At 55.8% G+C, this 17,800-nt stretch overlaps 1 protein-coding gene across 5 annotated transcripts in view; it reads left to right on the top strand.

The window, feature by feature from the left end:
* The window catches only part of SSBP3 (single stranded DNA binding protein 3), a 154,968-nt gene that overhangs the window by 119,372 nt on the left and 17,796 nt on the right, over positions 1 to 17,800 (top strand). For 3 of the 5 annotated variants that reach the window (XM_036026146.1, XM_036026147.1, XM_036026150.1), the window contains 2 exons: positions 12,981 to 13,061; positions 13,959 to 14,018. The exons of 1 other annotated variant lie outside the window; for it this stretch is intronic. In XM_036026146.1, coding sequence (XP_035882039.1) covers positions 12,981 to 13,061; positions 13,959 to 14,018 — 141 coding nt within the window. The remainder of the gene's footprint in view (positions 1 to 12,980; positions 13,062 to 13,958; positions 14,019 to 17,800) is intronic. One more of the 5 variants, XM_036026148.1, reaches the window with a different exon arrangement.

Here is a 17,800-nt window from a genome sequence, read left to right as displayed (position 1 = left end):
CCCCCCAAAAAACCCGTGAACTCCACATGTCACTCCGTAACTCTCACTGATGAAATGGAAAGTTGAACATAAATCAATGTCCGCCGCCCTGTTAGCTATGCATCAGCAGTCAGTGCCTGGGAGATTTTCTCGGTAACAAAGCACCCAGCCACTTCACGGGCCTCGGCTGCCCCCTAACGCAGAGCCGGCCCCACACTGAGGAGCCCAGCGGGGGCTGCAGCCACCTCCTGGCTGCCTGCCTGCCTCTGCCTTCCTGCTCCCAAATCCTCCCCCACCCCCAGGTCTTTACTCTCCATTGGGTGAAAGGAAAGGGAGCATCTTCAGGAGGACCCTTGGGCCTAGGAAGCCTGGGCCGTGTTCTTGCCCTGCTCCCCCGTGCCCCCAGAGAGCCCAGCAGCCTCGGCCCCTCTCTCTGGGCCTCTCCTCCAGAGCTGTAAGCTGACTCCCGGGTCTCTGACTTCTATGGATCTGATACTCGGGGATTGGTGCTAGCAGCTGCCTTCACCTCACATTTATTGAGAGCTTGGGCTAGTTTATCCTTTTCCCCTTTGGGCCTGGTTTTTACTTCGGGTTTCTCTCAGAACTGAGTTTCCCCTGTGCCTGAGAGCTCTTCCGCCGGTTGTCAGCCTGCCTGGCACTGGGGCTGTGTCTGAGCCCCCACAGGGTCCTCCCTCTGCCTGGGGTGGGGGTGGGGGGCTGTGGTTTTGGTTTGTCCGTAGTTAGCTAAGGAGGCTACCCTCCTCTGCTTCTGCCCCTACCTTTCTTTGCAAATTATGCTGAGGCTTTTCTCCTTTAGAAAAAAAAAAAAAAAGGTCAAATTCCTCAGCCCTTGTAGCAAAAGAGGTTTGAGGAAGAAAATTCCAGGGGAATCCTTCAATAACATGCCTTGGCATTATGCAGATCAGGATAGACCCCTGAATAGGATCACGTCCCCCAAAAGGAAACTGCCCTTTGAGGAGCCCGGGCTGGGCACAGGGCCAGGGGCCGGACTCGGGTTGGGCCGGGCCAGGGAGCGTAGCATTCCCGTGTGTTGCTGAGTGCTCACCGTGGGGCTGCGTTCCAGGAGCTGGGGGTACAGCAGGAAGTCCACGGTGTGGGTTCCAGGCTCCTGCCCTGTATCTCCTAAATTAACTCCTTAGCTGACCTTTCCTGATGGGTTCCTCTTCCAAATGAAGCCCTTGGAGTAAAGGAAGCCCCTGGGCCCGTGCCCATTGGTGGCTCTGTGAACTTGTCTTCCAGAAAGTCCTGTCTCTCACAGTCCAGAATGGTGGGATAAGACTTGGTAAGAGCACGGGCGGGGGACACAGCCTCCATGAAGTGCAGGCGCCATGCTGGGTGCTGGGACGCCCAAGGGGCTCCTCTGCCCTGGGGACACACCAGTTCTGTGTGCAGTGCAGCGATGGGGCAGGAGGGCACCCAGCTGGGGCAGAGGCCTCCCAAGGAGATGGCCTCTGAAGAGAGGTGCTGTCACATGCGGTGGCTGTGACCGGGGGCCTTGGAGCAGGACAGCCCGCCGCCACTTCCTGACGGTGTGTTCTGCTCAGGTTACCCGACCTCTCCAGGTACTGGTTTTCTCAGCTGTTCGGAGAAGCAGTTGGTTGCTCACTGAATCGCAATGTCTCCTTCCGGAGGACTGACCGACTACACGTGTGAGTGCGTACAGTGTTCAGCGGTGGCTTGTTGCTGCCACTGAAAGACGGCCCACTGGCTGCAGGATCCGACTTACGTTGGTCGGTGGTCAGCAGCCAGCGGCCAGCCCTTCAGGCTCCTGTGGGCCTGTTAGCAGCCCATCTGCCTCCTCTGTGTCCTGTCCCTCTCCCGCCATCTGTCTCCAAAGGCACTCTCTCCTTCCTTGTGGTCCTAGGATTGGCATAGGGGTTGCCTGCAGAAAGTCAGCTAACCTCTCTGAGTCTCAGTTGTTTCATCTGGCAGTTGGGGCTGAAGCGAGCCCTGACCTCTCGGGGCAGCTGGGAGGATGCCATGAAGTGACGCCTCTGACTCCCTGCTTGGCACCCGGAGCAGGAGACACTCGGGATCCTGGGTTGTGGGCACAGCAGGTGTGTCCCGAGGCCGTTCTTTTCTGCAGGCTAGAGGCCAGGTGGAGCTGGGTCTTCCAGCTCTTTCAAGAGCCAAGGCCACTGTGAGTTTCCTCTGTTGGTGGCAGCAATGTGTGGGAAGAAGGTCTGTTCTCAAGATTCACAGGCTTTTTAGTGCTTACTCCTCCGATTTGACTGACATATTGGCACTTACTAAGTACAGGCCCTACTTAGCCCTTTAACATGTGGCCTCACTTAATGACCTTGATTCCTTGGTCCACCGGCCGGGAGCCAGTGCAGGCGGGGAAGCTGGCTGTGTGTCCAGAAGCCTGGGATTCTGTTCCTACCAGAAGCAGGCTTGTTAATGTGAGCCTGATAGAAACCCGCTCACGCACCCAGGGACCTGGGTCTCAGCCTGTATTTGAGTCCTGTCAGTAGTGAGTATCAGCTGAGCATCACTTATTTGAGTTTCAGTTTCCGCACCTGTGAGACGGGAGTAGCTCCTCCTGCTTCACTAGCTTGGTGGGAATGAAGGGCCGATGGGAAATCTGTACCAGGCCTCCTTTGCGGGGGGCTGGTGGGTGTGGGGTGGACCATAGCCTGGGCTGACCACAGGTCAGTGGGATAGTGAGTTTACCTCCACCAAGTGCTCTTCCTGTCAGTGATGACCCTTCATTAAAAAACAGCAAAGTCCAGTTCTCGGTAAGACAGAGCTCTTTGTGGTCTAGCGCCTGCCACCCTCGCCCAGTTGCCACTGCCTGGGACCAGGGCCAGAGCTGTCGCCCTCAAATCCAGTCTCTACCCCTCTAGCACGTCTGTCTGCGGGGCCTCTTCTCTGGGCTGCAGAATGGTCCCCTTTCCTTCTTGAAGCCTCTTCAATCTCGAGTGAGTTTTATTCAAGAAGACTTAGCGAAGTCTTTCCCCATCTATCCCCAAGGGTCTAAATAGATATGTCCCAGTTGTGGATCTGATCGCGTGCCCCACTCTGAGTAACTTTGGTGGCTGATCTTGGGAAGTTTGCTGTGGAGCCGTGGCAGGGGTCTCAGGGTTTGGAGGCCTGCAGTCTGTTCTGGGCCAGTGACTTCACCAGCTGGGACTCGGTCTTTCTAGCTCTAAATGCAGCAGCATTAGCAGGTGTGGGCATGGGAGGTGCAGTGGTAAGGATAAAAGACACCTGGCCCCGCTTCTCTGAGGCATCAAGGGCTTTGGGGGTAGAAGAAAGAAGGGACCCCTAGAAGGGCCAAGCAACCCCCACAGTTCACACTGAAGGGCACCCAGCATCAGGCGGGCCCTTGAGGGCCTCCCAGTGAGGGCCATTCTTCCAGCCTGGGACTGGCCCAGGCTGGGATGGGTGACGTGTGTTGGTGGGCATCGGGGCAGCTCCCTGGGAACGGGGTAATAGTGAGGCTTAGTCAGAGTAAGGGGGTTCTGTGAAGCAGGGAGGACCACAAGGCACAGCAGGTGTATCGGTATCCGTGCCTTGGTGAGGGCCAGTGCTCCAGCTAAGTCCCATGGCTCTCTGGGCAGAGGCGGGGCAGCCCATTTGACAGGAGAAGTGAGTGAGTTTTGGGGGACTCCAGGCTGCTCCTGGCCCAGGGATCTGGGGCTTTTCCAATGTCTCCCACCACACAGCTGCCCATCATGTTTTCTCTGAGGCTTTTATCGCCCTCGGCCCACATAAATGGGCAGGCTTCTTAAACCAGTTTTTCCCCAGAATCCTGGGTTTCCTCGCCCCATCCTGTTGCTTCTCTTCACCTGAGGAAGGAAGATGAGATCTTGGACCACATTCCCCAAGTTTCTCCGGGAGGAGGTGGCCTGAGAAACCACCCAGTTACTCAGGCAGCCGCAACACTAAAGGAGAGAGAGCCTTGATGGACACGAGGGGCCGCATTCTGGCCCCCTGCATTTGTGGCTGCCAGAGCCCTGCATCCCCACTTCCCAGTGGGGTTTAATGAATTTTTAGTTGTTGGAATTGTCTGTGGGGACACCAGGGGGTCGCTTAGGAAGGCGGTGCGTGTGCCTGTGTCTGGAGAGAGGAAAGCAGAGCAGGAATCCTCTGGGTGGACGAGGCAGCGCCTTCTTAGTATGCGCCTCGCCGTCTCCGAGCTGTCATGATTCACGGCAGAGGCCAGGGCTGCCGAGAGGTGCTGTGGGGGCTGGTGGGCGGGAGTGGAGCATGTCCGTGCAGCACTCTCCGTTTTCGCCATAAAGGGCCATCTTTTGGGGGTGCAGAGGATTTGCTTCTCTTGGCAAGGTAGCTGTCCTCCCCACATGTTGCGTCCTGGGTTCGTCTCTGCTTCCCCATTCACCTGCGGCGTGATCTCGACCGCCACGAGCAGAGGGGAAGGAAGAGGCGCACTGTCTGGATCTGCATCCTGGCTAGAAACCCGCACGGTTGGGACTCGGTGTTGAACACCCTCACCCAGTCATTCGATTCCTCCTCCTTTGCTAACGTTAAGGAGGGCTGCTCCTAACCGGCTGCTCAGGCCGGGGTGCGGCTCAGTGGGGGAGCAGGAGGGACGGAAGGGGCCACTGCCAGACAAGCTCTGACAAGTTTCCTCACTCAGATGGCAGCCGGTGAGAGATGGGAGTTAGCGCCCTAGACAGCTATGAATTCCGTGTTTCCCAGTGGCCGTAAGTCTTGATTCCTAATTTGAGAGAGGGCAAAGAAACACTTTTGAAGAGAAACAACGGATGCGTGACTCCCAAGTCAATGTAGATCTGATCGCCATTCCTTCGTACACGCCCCCAAAGGTTAACACTCCTGCTCCATGGCCTGCCGGGGCCAGCCCCAGGGTTACCGCCTGTGGGTAAGGCCCTCCAGCACCACGCCCCTCTGCCCACTCCTGCCTCTGTCAGAGGACGCCTGGTGACCCTGCCCACTGTGGCGGTTCCGTAATCGCCACCTTCTCGCTCCCTGGCACACCTGGTACCTGCCTCTGGGAGTGTTGCTGTGGTTGTAGTTATACTTTGGGCTCTCCAGCCAGCCTGGGACCCTGGGGAAGGGCCAGCGCACTGCTAATTTGTGTGTCTTTAGCATCTGTGCACACTCCGCCCAGGGCTCTGGTAGCTGGATGCACGGCCAGATGGACGTGGGTTCTGCCCATGTGTTCTGGGAATGGATGTTTTTTCCTGTGTCCCTGAGAGGACTGCCCAGTTGTGAGGACACAGGCACATCCAGAGAAATCTCCCAGGAAGACCCGAGGAATTGAGGTGCTGGAGGCAGGGTCACCTCTCTTATCCCCGTCCTAACCACAGCCATTCAGGGTAGAGCCCTTGGCTGAGACGGCCCTAGGGAATTCCTCTGTGATTTCACAGCGTAGGAGGGACCAAGAGTGGGCACCTGCTGAGAGAGCTCAGGGCTGGAACCAAGCCCCCAGAATGCTTTGTGCTGACAGGCGAGGAAGAGCTCGTCCCCCCAAGTTGTGGAAAAGAGGAAACAGGGGAGATGGTCAGTCAGGACGTGCTCTGGGGCTGGCCAGCTGGGCGCAAGTGCCAGTTTCTGTGTTGGTGGTGATGGAGGGTCATTTGTTCGACTGGTGACCAAGAAAACTGGGGCTCAGAGATGAGCCAGCAGGACAGGTGGTGGCCAAACCAGACCTGCGGTTTGCTGACCCCGGTGCAGCCCTCGTTCCGTTTGTCCTTAGTGGGGTAAAGCTGGGCCTCGGTAAAGAATACCATGATGCCCCTGGATTTCAGTCTTTTGTAAGTGGGGATAATTTTTGCTTTATTTCTTTTATTAGATGTGAGGTTAAGAATCAGAAAGTATAGATGAACTGTTTTGGTTTTTTCCCTTGAGAATTTAAAAAGATCCCAGTTTTTTCCCCCTTCAGTATTGAAAACCATCACCTAGTTCAAGTTGGCAAACTGTTCCTGTGAAGGGCCAGAAAGTAAATATTTTAGGCTCTGTGTGCCATCTGGTCTCTGTCACAACTACTATTCAGCTCTGCCATTGTGTCCTGAAACCAGCCATGGGTGAGTGAGTGTGGCTGTGTTCCAATAAAACTTTATTTACAACCCTTGCTCGGTGGCTCAGTTGGTTGGAGCATCATCTGTACACCAAAAGATTGTGGCTTCAATCCCTGGTCGGCATGCATCCGCGAGGTAACCAGTGGATGTCCCTCTCTCTCTCTCTCCCCCACCTTCCCCACCCTACCCCACTTTCCTTTCTCTCTAAAATCAATCAACATATCCTTGGGTGAGAATTTAAAAAAAAAACAAAAACACTTTATTTACAAAAGCAAGTGGCAGGCCAGATTTGGCCCAGAGCCATAACTTGCCACCTCTTAACTCTAGTTCAGCGTGTGCCCATGCTCGTGGGGCCCACGTGCTGCAGCCGGCCCCTGCCTCCACCCTGGATTTGCAGTGCAGTGCGGGGGGCCGAGCCCGGACCTCGGGTGAGTGAGTCCGCGTCTCCTAGGCTCAGTCGTCCCTCCTGTGCGCGGGGCTGGGGGAAGAGGCACGGGGCAGCCTGTGGAGGAGCTCCGCGTTGGGCCTTGGACACCGCCTGTACTTTCATTGCCATGTTTCCTCCCTTTGTTTTAAAAACCACGGCCTGTTGATTCTGTGTCTTTGTCTCTGTGGGGCAAGCGTGCCTCATAACCGCTTGAGCCAGATGTTTGCCGAGCGCCTCCTGCGGGTGTCTTGGGGGCCCATCCCAGGAAGCCAAATTCACGAGTATACAGACCTTGGCTCGCCCTAACTGGCTGCCCAGCACTGTCCTGCCTCAGACGGGCACAGGGCGAGAGGGGTCAGCCAGAGCCTTGCCCAGATGGAAAACAGTGAGCCTTTTGCTGACCTTGGCTCAGAGTGCTCCTCAGTGCCTGTGAGGATTCCTGATGTTACAGGGGGGTAGACCTGTTGTACTGTCCTGCTCCCTGTCATTGGTGACTTCCCTACTGTCCCAGGAAGGTGGGCCGCCGCCACCTGCCAGACTTCTCCCTGGCAAAACCCCTTCCACTTGTCCAGTGTCTGTAGAGGGTCATGGCCGTTGTGGGCTCGTCTCCAGGCAGCCAGGAGCCCGCTGGCTGGGAACTCCCTGGGGGTCATGCTAAAGCCCTGGAGGTTGCTGCCCACTTAGTAGTGGCCTGGCTCAGCCCTCTGAGGACCTGCTGGGTGTATGTCCAGCCTTTGTTGGGTGACCACAAAGATGGCTCAGACTCCCTCGGCCCTCAGCTTCAACTCTGGCCCCCTACCTGCACAATACACACACACGCATGTGCTCGCGTCCCGTCCCCGCCCCACCAGGGAACAGATAGAATCAGGATAGGAAGGCCACTGTCTGAGCCACTGCCAGGGTGTTCCCATGGTTGGAGTGAGAAGATAACTTTTCCTTGGATGAGCTGCGTGTTAAAGGGATGGAGAAGTGAAAGCTCTCCCTCCCTTCGCCCCACCCAGGTGGTCTGCTTCCTGCTCCAGGGAGGCCGTGAGTGGCACAGACCGAGGTGATGGATTCGGGGTGTCAGCAGCATGCAGGCACACCTTAGACTTCTCCCCAGAATGGGTTTATAGCATTTTCCATCACCATTCATGTCCAAAGAACAAATTGGATTGTCTGTTGTATGCCTTTTACCATGTATCTAATCAGTGTAATTTTATATTCATTAAAGTGACACGCCCAACAGACGGATTACAGAGGCCACCAGTAATGCAAGTCATCCATTCCCCACTGCCAGTTAAAACCCACCCCATCAGCCTTGCCAGACCAGTGGCCGCTGTCCCTGGAGCTGGGAGGGCCAGGGGTGTGTGCAGTGTTTTGTCTCAGAGCAACCTGAAACCTCAAGTCCCCTTTCCCCAAAGACCTTCTGTAGAGATGAAAGGCAAATTCAGCCTAAATGGTAATGAAACTGCCTTCTGTTTGGGCATTGTCGGGCAGTATGCAGAGTCCTCTCATGGCTTTCCTGCGGAGAAAGTATCTGCCAGACTCCTTGCCCATCTTACAGGCGGGAAGCCCGAGGCCCAGGGTGATAAGACAGGGCTCCCACTCCAGTGCTTTGGCTTTCAAGGCCCATCGCTCTCGCCACTGGCTGTCTCCTGTCCTTGTCCTGCTCTTTCCCAGGCTCGCCTCTGCCCCCAGAAAGCCTGGAACTAAGTCTCAGCTGTTTCTCTGAGGTTCCATGATTTCTAGGCAGGGGAAGGCACCTCTGAGGAGTGTGGGGTGGCATTTGGTGAAGGAGCCATGAGTTTTGGAAATAGTAAACTTAGCATATAGCTTTTATTACTTTTTCATTTATATATATATATATATGTATATATATTCCCATATATAAAGTAATTCCCATTACTTTATATATATAAACACGTATATATATGTATATGTGTGTGTGTGTGTATATATGTATATATATATGTGCTTTTTTTTTTAAGGAGTTGTTCTTCCTCACCCCCCGCCCCCCAGTAGCTCAGAGGACCAAATTGGCCACCCTATAGCTTTTTCTGGTTCCTTGAATACGAAGGTGTCACCTGTACCCACACAGGGGCTGTTGACCATGGCTGTGGGTGTCTGCTTGTTGGCTGAGCCTTGTTGCCCTGTCCAGGCCCTGCCCTGATGTCCATGTGGGGTACAAGGCCGTGTCGCTGCCTTTGAGGAGCCTGCACAGTATCCGCAGATACAGCAGATTATCTGAAGTGGATGCCTTGCATTCAGGGAGCACCTGAATGGGTAGCAGGGCAGGCTGCACCAAGGAGGACATAGAGGCTTTCAATAGGCTGAAGAGGGTGTTCCTGGTAGGGCAAGTCCAGCTTCCACTCTCCATGGAAATGGGGCAGCGAGTGGCTACTGGAGCGTGAAGCATGGGGGACCATGGGCGACTGGGGAACCCTTCTGTATGCCTGCCACTGTCAGCTGGACCACTACCCCGCAATATTGGTAGAATGTCCCCCATGTGCTTATGAGGAAGGTAGACTCACGGTACGTCCTGGAGGAGCTGGGATCGGAAGCCAGGTCTGTGCAGCTGTGAAGCCTTCCCCATAATACCACAAGCCCATCTCTCGAAGATGGCTTCAGGTGAAATAGAGGGACCTCACCAGGACGTGACCGGGAGGCACAGGTGGGTCCTGCTGGCTGACGGTGCTGGGATGCTTTTCCCCAAGGACCTCAGACCTGTTGTGCGGTGGGAGTGACCATGTCCGTGTCCGGCAGAGGCTCTTTCACTAACTGTGTGTCCGGGCTTCAGGGTTTTAGCGGAATGGCCAGTGTGTGCCTTGGGCCCAGCCCTCACAGAGCCGCCCCAGAAGCTGCTAGATGTGACACTACCCAGTGCTGAAATTACAGGAAAAAGAATAAAAAGGATGTGTGGGAATAATGTATCTCCAGTCAGAGATCTTGGGAACGTCTGAGACAGAATGGCAAGTCCATTAACAGGGTCTGGGGCGGCAGAGGGAAGGCCCAGGAAGTGGGCACACTTCCTGCTTCCTTCTTCTAGACTCACCAGAGAGATTTCTAGCGTTGGGTTCTCCCACCCCCACCACCCCACCTCCCCCCCTCCTGGCTCCAGGGAGGGTGACTACAATGGAAAGGGTTCTGACATCTGGGCTCTCGTCCCAGCCTCTGGATGGCCTACGTTCTGTGGCCACTCTGTGCCTCAGTTTACTCATCACCTGCTTTTGAGCTTGTGTGTCCCAGTGTCTTCATCCTCCCCAGCTAGTCTGGAAGCTCTCAGAGCCGAGAAGAGGCTCAGGCAACTCGACCTTCCCCCTCCCGCAGCAGGGCTGGCCTTGGTTTGTGCATGAGGGTGTGACCAGAGGCGCCCACACGCCCTTCAGCCTCTGGCAGCCGTTCCTCTCTGCTCCTTGCATTCGGCGCTGCTCCTGGGCTTGTGGCACGGTGGACCGGCTGAGATCCCGGGGGCTCCAGAACCACACTTTGAAGCCTGACTCGACCATTTAATAGCCATGCAGCCCTGGGCAAGTGGCTTCACTTTCTAAGCCTCAGCTCCTTGTCTGTGAAATGGAGCAGTGGGGAGCCCTTTCTGTGAGGAGTGGAGGATTACCTGAGCTCATGCAGGCAGGTCAGGGCCACGTTCGCCGTGTGGGATGTGTGGCTCCATCATTATGACTCCAGTTGTCCCCATTTTACTGATGAGAGAACACAGGTCCATCCAGTCAATGGCCGAGTCACAATTTGAACCCAGGCCTTCCCACACCCTGATTCTGTATCTAAAATGAATGGGGAGTGGTGTCATGGAGAGAGTCCCCTCTTTTCTCCCCTGGAAGTAAAGGAAAGGAGGACACTGGGTGGCAGGATGTTTCGGGGCTGCCCAAGAAAGAGGTGACTGCCAGACAGGTGGTTCTCCCTAAGCTTCTGGTAAGGAGCCGCCCCCACCCCCACTGTGGCACGCTGGGGGTTGTGATGGGATTTCCTCTTTGGGTGACCAGCTGGTCTGGGCCAGGGTTCCCTTGCCCTCAGTATTCTGAACCCCACCTCCAAGTCAGAGGGGAGACTTCTGAGCTGCTGCTTCCTCCTCAGACTTACCAGCCCACTCTCCACTGCCCCCTACAGGCTGGGCTGGGGCCTCACGGACCAGTCATGCTCACTACTCGTCAGGCCTTTGTCCTGAGGCATCTGCATTGAGGCAAACTTGGGTCCTGTCCACTCATTTGGGGACCAGAGGCCGACAGGGAGCCTCTGAGGGAGACTCGGAGCCAGCCTCCTGAGCCTCAGAGGGTCCAAGCGACAGCTGAGCCCTCAGGTTCAAGTGTTGACCCTTCCTACGGACTGCCATCTGTCGGGGCCCCGTGGTGGACGCTTTGTTCGTGTTTTTTAGTCAGTCTCGGAGTCAGCCACTGCTGACCTCTCCTGGACGACGGGGCATCCAGTGTGAGGGGCTGGGCGGGGCCGTGCTGCTCCCTTCGGGGCACATGAGTACTCCTGCGGGGGTGGGGGAGGCAATCCCTTCTCGCCAGGAGCAGAGGAACCCACAGAAGGCCTCTCTGCCCCTCTTGGCAACTGGACCTCACCCTTGAACCCCCCTCGTCTGTTCTTTTTATTTTTCCTTTTTTAGGGGTTGGCTTCAAATTATCTTATTTTGTTTACATTGCACCCAAGTTTTATGGTACAAAAGACTTGCAGGTGCAAATATGTCCCGCCTTCATTAACTTCCCCTTCCTTTTTAATTTATGTGATTTCAATTTTCCTTCCCTGTACTGTTAATTAGGGGACCCTCTAATCAGTGCCATTATCACAGTGGTATTCATGTTTAGGAAAGCCGCTAAACAAATGCTTGCAAAATTGCTAAATGGCTAATTAATGTCTGTTAATTAAGAAAATTGCTCATGGTAACAAACCATGCCGTTGCTGGCAGCCGCTAGGAAGACACACACTTGTTGAAGTCAGTAGCGTGGCAGGTAGGGAACATCTGCTCCGCGGAGCTTTCCGGAAGTGAGCAGCCCCTGGCCTGCGGACAGACCCCAGGCCTGTCCTTGGTGGCCCCCCAGGGCTCCCGGATGGCCCCCCGTCTTCCTTTCTCACCTCTTCCTTCTGCGGATCTCCACGCCCACCAGCGCCGGCCCACCCCTGCATCCCCTCCTCGGGTGTGGGCTGTGTGCTTCCCGAGCAGGTGGGACCCAGCCGCCTGTGTCTGAAGGAGAAGGCTTTGCAAGAAAACCCTGGCCTGTGTCTCTCAAAGATTCTTTCTCTCCTTGTCGTTTTTAATGTAACCACACCCATTCTGTTGCATGGTTTGAAGTTTTCTCAAAGGCACCTTCCCTGGTACCAGCAGTGGTCGGGGGTGGGGGGAGTGCATTAGGGAAGGGCTCCTCTGTGCCGGCACCGGCGTCCAGCTCCCAGTGCCTCAGGATGGAAGGCAGGCTGGCTGTGCCCTGCAGTGGGGAATACACTTGACATTGTTACCCAGTACACACACACACACACGCACACACACTTACAAGTGAAATAGGGGCTAGTGAAAAATAACTTGCTTTAAAACATACAAAGCTCTCTGATACTTTCTATTATATTTTTGAAATTCTATTCCAGTTTAAAAAATGAAGAAAAAACAGTGGTTGCAACCCACTAAATTGATTTCACCACCCACTAATAGGTTGCAGCCCACAGTTTGACCAACCCCATGGTTTAAGCGAACTCATCTGCCCATTTCTTCTGTGGGAACTTTAGGTCAGCGTTGCCCAGGGCTTTGGGGGTCAGCTTGGAGCCGTGGCTGGCTCGTCGCCAACTGGAATGGAAAGCCCAGCCTCCGCACCCACCCACCCAGCACAGCAGTCTGGGCTGCCCGGGCTCGGGTGGACCTTGGCTCTGCCATTTGCCAGCTGTGTGCCTGTGGCCAAGGCTTTTGGTCCCTTGAGACCCAGTTTCCTCATCAGTAAAAACAGGAATGAGAAACCCACCTCACGGGGCCAGTCTCAAGTGAAGGTGAATCAATGCACTGTGCTGAGTGGGTGCTCCGGAACTGTCTCTTCCTCTCGTTTGCCCATGTGTTCGCTCTCTGGCACCACCCGCTCCTCCTGTCTGTCCTCGTTCCGCCATCAGTAGGCCGGTCTCCAGGTCCCTGCGACCTGTGTCTGTCCTCCCAGACTGGGAGTCCCCTGAGGCCAGGGCCTCTCACACGCCATGCAGGGTGGGTCTGTTTCTGTGCCTGCTGTGTTCTCCGAGCCTGCGTCAACCGACGTATTTAACATGGCAAACTCCGCTCCAACAACACGAGTCGATGCCCAGGCCCCTGCTCCTGTGTGCTTCGACAGAGGAGCTGGATTTGAGTTCTCATTCCTGTAAATCCTCACGAGGGTGCACATCAGCTTCTCTCCCTCCCGCTCGCCATCTTCCAATGAGCCGGTGACCTAGGCAGCAGCTCACACCTCCCCGCCAACCAGAGCCCGCACGCCCGCCGCCCACCCTCCGTTTTGGTTTAATTTTTGTTCTTTTAAGCTTCTCCTGCGCTTCTCCATGTGCTGTGATCTATAACCTGCCTCTACTGTCTGGCCTCACAGGGTCCTCCGGGGTCACAGCCCTCGCCGCACGCACAGCCTCCACCCCACAATCCCAGCAGCATGATGGGACCCCACAGTCAGGTAACGCACTTGGCTCGCCCGCCCGCCGGGGGGCATGGGGCACCAGGAGGACAGAGCCAGCAGAGGAAAAACAAAAATCAAAACGTGCTCTCGCCATTGCCTTCGAGTCTTGGTTGACAAAAGAAGTGTTTTTGAAAAACATACATATTATTTTCTAAAGAGAGTCTTCATTCCTTGGACATCACACCCAGCTTGGATCTGAAACCAAAAGAAAAGAAAAACATTCCTGTGACCTTGTCAGCGGCCTTTGCGTTTTTGTTTTTTCCTCTCTCACTTTTGGTTTGGTTTTTTGAGTTTGGTTAACCATTTGTTTGTGACCGAAGCTGCATCCCTAGCCTTTTCTTTATGCACTCTCGCTGCTGAGAAAGCTTTCCTGCCCATTCCCCGCATTACGTTAGGGAGCCCGCTGCCCCTCACCATTTTCATTGTGCGCCCCCCTCGAGTCCTCGCTCCCCTTCCCCGCCCCTCTGTCAGTGGTTTCTGTGTGTGCGCTCGCGTGTCCAGCTTCGTCTGCACACCCTGAACATTTATGTGCCGGTCCCTTTTGTGGTCCTCTGATTCGCCCTTCCCGAGAGCAGAGGTTTTCCTCCTTCGCCCCACGCTGATGTCACTGCTCGTCCACGTCCTGTGCAGAGTCCCAACTGCTGCCCCGGCACCCAGAGCCCATCTCCCTAGACAGACGCAGATGCAGGTGCAGAGTCGGAGTTCCGTGTGTTGTGGCCTCTGTTGTTTCCTCTGCCCAAAGGGACTTTTGTCCAGAGGGAAGAGGCCACCAGGAGAAAGAGTTTGAAAGATCGTTAGTTATAACAAAACTAGACTTTGTGGAGTGGAGTGCATTTGTGTTTGTCACTGTGCAGGAGCGCAGGCTGTCATTGAACTAATTCCCTGTAATTGCAGCCTTTTATGTCACCGCGATACGCAGGCGGCCCCAGGCCCCCGATCAGAATGGGAAACCAGGTACTGTACCTTTTCATGTTCTCTTCCCCCTCACTCCGCCGCCCTTGACCCTAGTTGGACTCTGACTCCCATCAAAAATGTGGGGAGCTCTGGTTGGTGTGGCTCAGTGGATTGAGTGCCAGCCTGCAAACTGAAAAGTCGCTGGTTCGATTCCCAGTGAAGGCACATGTCTGGGTTGTGGGCCAGGTCTCCAGTTGGGGGTGTGTGAGAGGCAACCGATCGATGTTTCTCTCCGTCCCTTCCCCCTCTCTAAAAATAAATAAATGCAATCTTTTCTTAAAAGTGGGGGAAGGATTAGGAGGTGGAGGGACAGGTTTTAACAAGGTAGCTTTATAAGCAGATCCCTAGAGAGGGCCCTGTGTCCATTCCCTGTGCGTTCTGCAGCCCCTGCCAGCATTTTCCCTGCCCCTCCTGGGAGGCTCGGAACCTGGGTTCTGGAGCTTGGAGGGCAGCAGCAGCAGCCGCCGCCAGGGTGGGAATGTAGGGTTTCAGCTATTCTAGAGAAGGTGGTAATACCCCTACCCCTCCCTTCAGCCCCTTCTTGGAAAAGGGTCTTCCTCCTTAATGAAGTTAATTGACAATGTGCATTTTTTCCTGGAAGCTTTTGAGAATTGCCAAGACTGGTAAATAGAACCCTGCTATTAAGGGGAGAAATGGCCCGTAGGAGCGCTCAGATCAGGGGCCTGCGGGCAGCAGAGCAGGACATTTGGGAGTTTTTCAACGACGTCTGCCTGCTCCCCAGACCCAACTCAAAACAAGAAAGGATTTGTTCGTGTAATTAGAAGAGTGGTCTGCCTGTGGGGAGGGCTTTCAGCCTGGGTTGTGTGCCTTCATGTTGGCCCGTTGGGGCTGGCAGTTCCAGGTGGCCTGGAGAACCGGCCCCCCACTGCCCCCCCAGTCCAGCCTGTCCAGAGGCCGGAGGGGAGGTGCTGAGGTACTGATGAATATATCCTCTTGAGGATAGACAACTGTATATTTTAAAGAAACTTTAGGGAAGTGTCTCTTTGTGCCAAAATAATTTTTTGGCATAACTCTTTGAGGGATCTTGCAAAGAGCCCTTAAAAAGTCTGACAGTGACACCAGTACATCCAGCCCTTGCTGCCTTTGGAGCTGGCAGTTCAGTCACTAACGAGGCTGGTGTTCTCTGAGTTTGGCTGCTTCGTTCTCCAGGCTCCGCGAGCATGACTCCAAGTGAGACGCCACAGGCACTGCGGAGAGGTGCTCGTAATCGGGGCCTCCGGTTTTGAAGTTAAATTGCCTCTCAGGTCCCCCCCTTTTTTTTCTTTAAATGTCCTTTGTTTCCTCTTTTCTCTGACACGAAGGGGGCCAATTTGGACAAGAGGAATTAGAGACTGGCTTTTTTGAGCAAGGAGGGCTCCATGGCTACGTCACAGATGAGGAAACAGAGGGTCAGAGAATAGGAGTGACTTCCCAAACTCTCCCAGGGAGCTGGGCTCGAGTCCTCCTCTGGCTCCTGGGCCAGTGCTGTTTGCACTGCACCTGTTCATTCAGCTCTTGTACTCGTGAAAGTGTCTTCCTTTTGACCCAGCTACACAGTGGGTCTCCTTTCTGCCATTGCATGCGTGGGCCCCTGTCAGCAACTTGCCCTCCTGCCCAGCCAGGGCTCTCCTTGGCCTGAACGGGCCTCTGCCCCAGGGAGAGAACAGATATTTCCTTATCACAGTTGTGGTCCTTCCTCCTGTTGTCGAGGGACCCTAGAGGAAATGGCGAGTTTCTGTCTGTCAGTGCACCATGTGCACGCACCCAGGAGAGCAGACGGAGGATAAGTCGTTACCTGCACCCGGTAACGGGTTGCAGACTAGTCTCTCAGCCTCCTGCCCCCGCTTCAGAAAATGACACTGGTTTTCCAGTTCCTCTGAACTCAAGACATTGCCTCCTCCTGGGGGGAGCGCCCCTTTCACAGGTGCCGCCCTGGAGGCTTCTTGGAGAGTGCCTGGTTTGGAGCTGCCGGTCCCACCAGAGCCTCCAGCCACCCAGCTAGCCAGCCCTTCGCCAGGGCACGCGGAGGGAACGGAGGCAGCGGGACTAGTTCAGGTTCACAGGGCCTTGGCCTCCCAGTTTAGGGCAATGAGAAGGGCGCTCAGGGGCATCAAGGGTCTCAGGGTCGTTGACTTGCCACAAAGTCTTGCAAGGCCAGCCTCTCACCTGCCTTCCTGGCCGAAGTTGGGTGCTGTGTACAGAGCACCGCTCTTTCAAGCGAGAGTGGCCGGGTGGGTGGTGACCAGTGGGGTTCAGCTGGACCTGGGAGAGGAGGAGCCCAGCAGAGCCCCGCCGGCCTGGCAGCCAACACGCACAGGCAGCTGAATGAGCACGCAGAGGCCTCTGGGCTGTGTCCGTCCCTGGGCAGACCCTTGCATACCTGCCCTGTGCTGCTGTAGGAGAGGCACTGGCCTGCTTCCAGGAGCCCGTAGGACAGCCTCAGAGCATCCCCCTAGCAGGTCCCGAGGTACGTGCATGGCACGTGCTTGAGTCTCGTACATGAGCTGTTGTTTTCCGTCTTGCGTCTGAGGGCCTGAGCCGTCTCAGCGCAGCGCCTGCCTTCCCTCGCACAGCAGGCCCAGACTGCCCAGTCCCGTGTCAGGGTCACTCCAGTGAGGGGAGTGATTCTCCCCGGCCCCCTCTCCCCGCGTCCTGGCATGCAGCAGGCTTACCGGAGCCTGGGGAGGAGCTTTCTGTGAGAACTGGTGGGCGGCACAGTGCTACCTGGAAAGGGGGTGATTGCCCAACCCCCACAGCTGCTCCATCCACCTGAACGTCCTGGGGTCCTCCAAGCCACACCAAACAAGCTCACGTGTAACCAGGCTCTAGAAGTGTCCCAGACCCCAAGGGCAGACACAGACCAGCCAAGTGATTCAGGGAGGAAGCAGGGCTGGGAGGAAGCAAGAGGTCAGGACAGCTAAAATCCAGCGGCTGGAGGGGCACTCTCTACCCTGTGGCCAGGTAGAAACGGTTGGTGCCAGTGGCCACGTCGTGAGCATCAAGTACTCCCTAGGCTCCTGCGGCGCCCCCACAAGCTCCCCAACCCCAGGCACCCGAACATCCATTCAGAAGCTGAACAGGGAAGCCTTACCCTCGCTTCCCATCACCTTGTTCCAAACCTGGTTTGCGTTCCGCCATCAGCCCACAGGCAGGGGAGCTCCCCACTCGGCCATCCCCGCAGCAGGGAGCTGGGTGGGGGTGCGAGGGTCCTTGTCAGGGGCGCCCCACCTCGGAAGGGATGGAAAGGGTGGCCCACTTTCCCAAAGGCTTTCCCTCCCAAAGGCAAGGGCTCGAGTTCAGCCCTAAGGCATGGGGTTCCAGAAGTAAACCTTCCCCACAGCTCTGCCCCTCTCTCCCCTCCACGGGCAGCTGAAATAACTTCAGTCCCACATAAGTCACTTTTAATAGGTTTGCACAGCGGGTGTGCCAAGTGCTCATGCAGGAAACCCAGGCCACCCTGTCCTCACCTTCTTAGCAGTGATCACACCAGCGTCTGCCGCCTGCGTCAGGCTGTGGGAACAGGCTCTCCTCCCGCACCCTGCTCACCCCTCTCCCGGGGGCCTGCCCTTCACCCTGGGAGTGGGAAGGCGGCGTCTCACGTGAGGGGCCAGGAGTCCCGAGTGTGCGTGGTTCCTGGGGGCTGTTGGGTTGGGGCCTCATTTTCCCCTGCCTCCGTATCAAAGCCGCTTCCTCCCGTTCCCCTTTAAAAGGGACCTCCTGCTGTTTCCAGCTTTTAGCTAGTGGGTCTCTGGATCCCCACATCTTGGAGGTGGAAATAAAAT

This window comes from Phyllostomus discolor, chromosome 5 (genome assembly GCF_004126475.2).
Source record: "Phyllostomus discolor isolate MPI-MPIP mPhyDis1 chromosome 5, mPhyDis1.pri.v3, whole genome shotgun sequence".
Lineage (NCBI taxonomy): Eukaryota > Metazoa > Chordata > Mammalia > Chiroptera > Phyllostomidae > Phyllostomus > Phyllostomus discolor.
The sequence above is the reverse complement of the archived record's forward strand: the minus strand, read 5'-3'. Positions and strand labels throughout refer to the sequence as shown.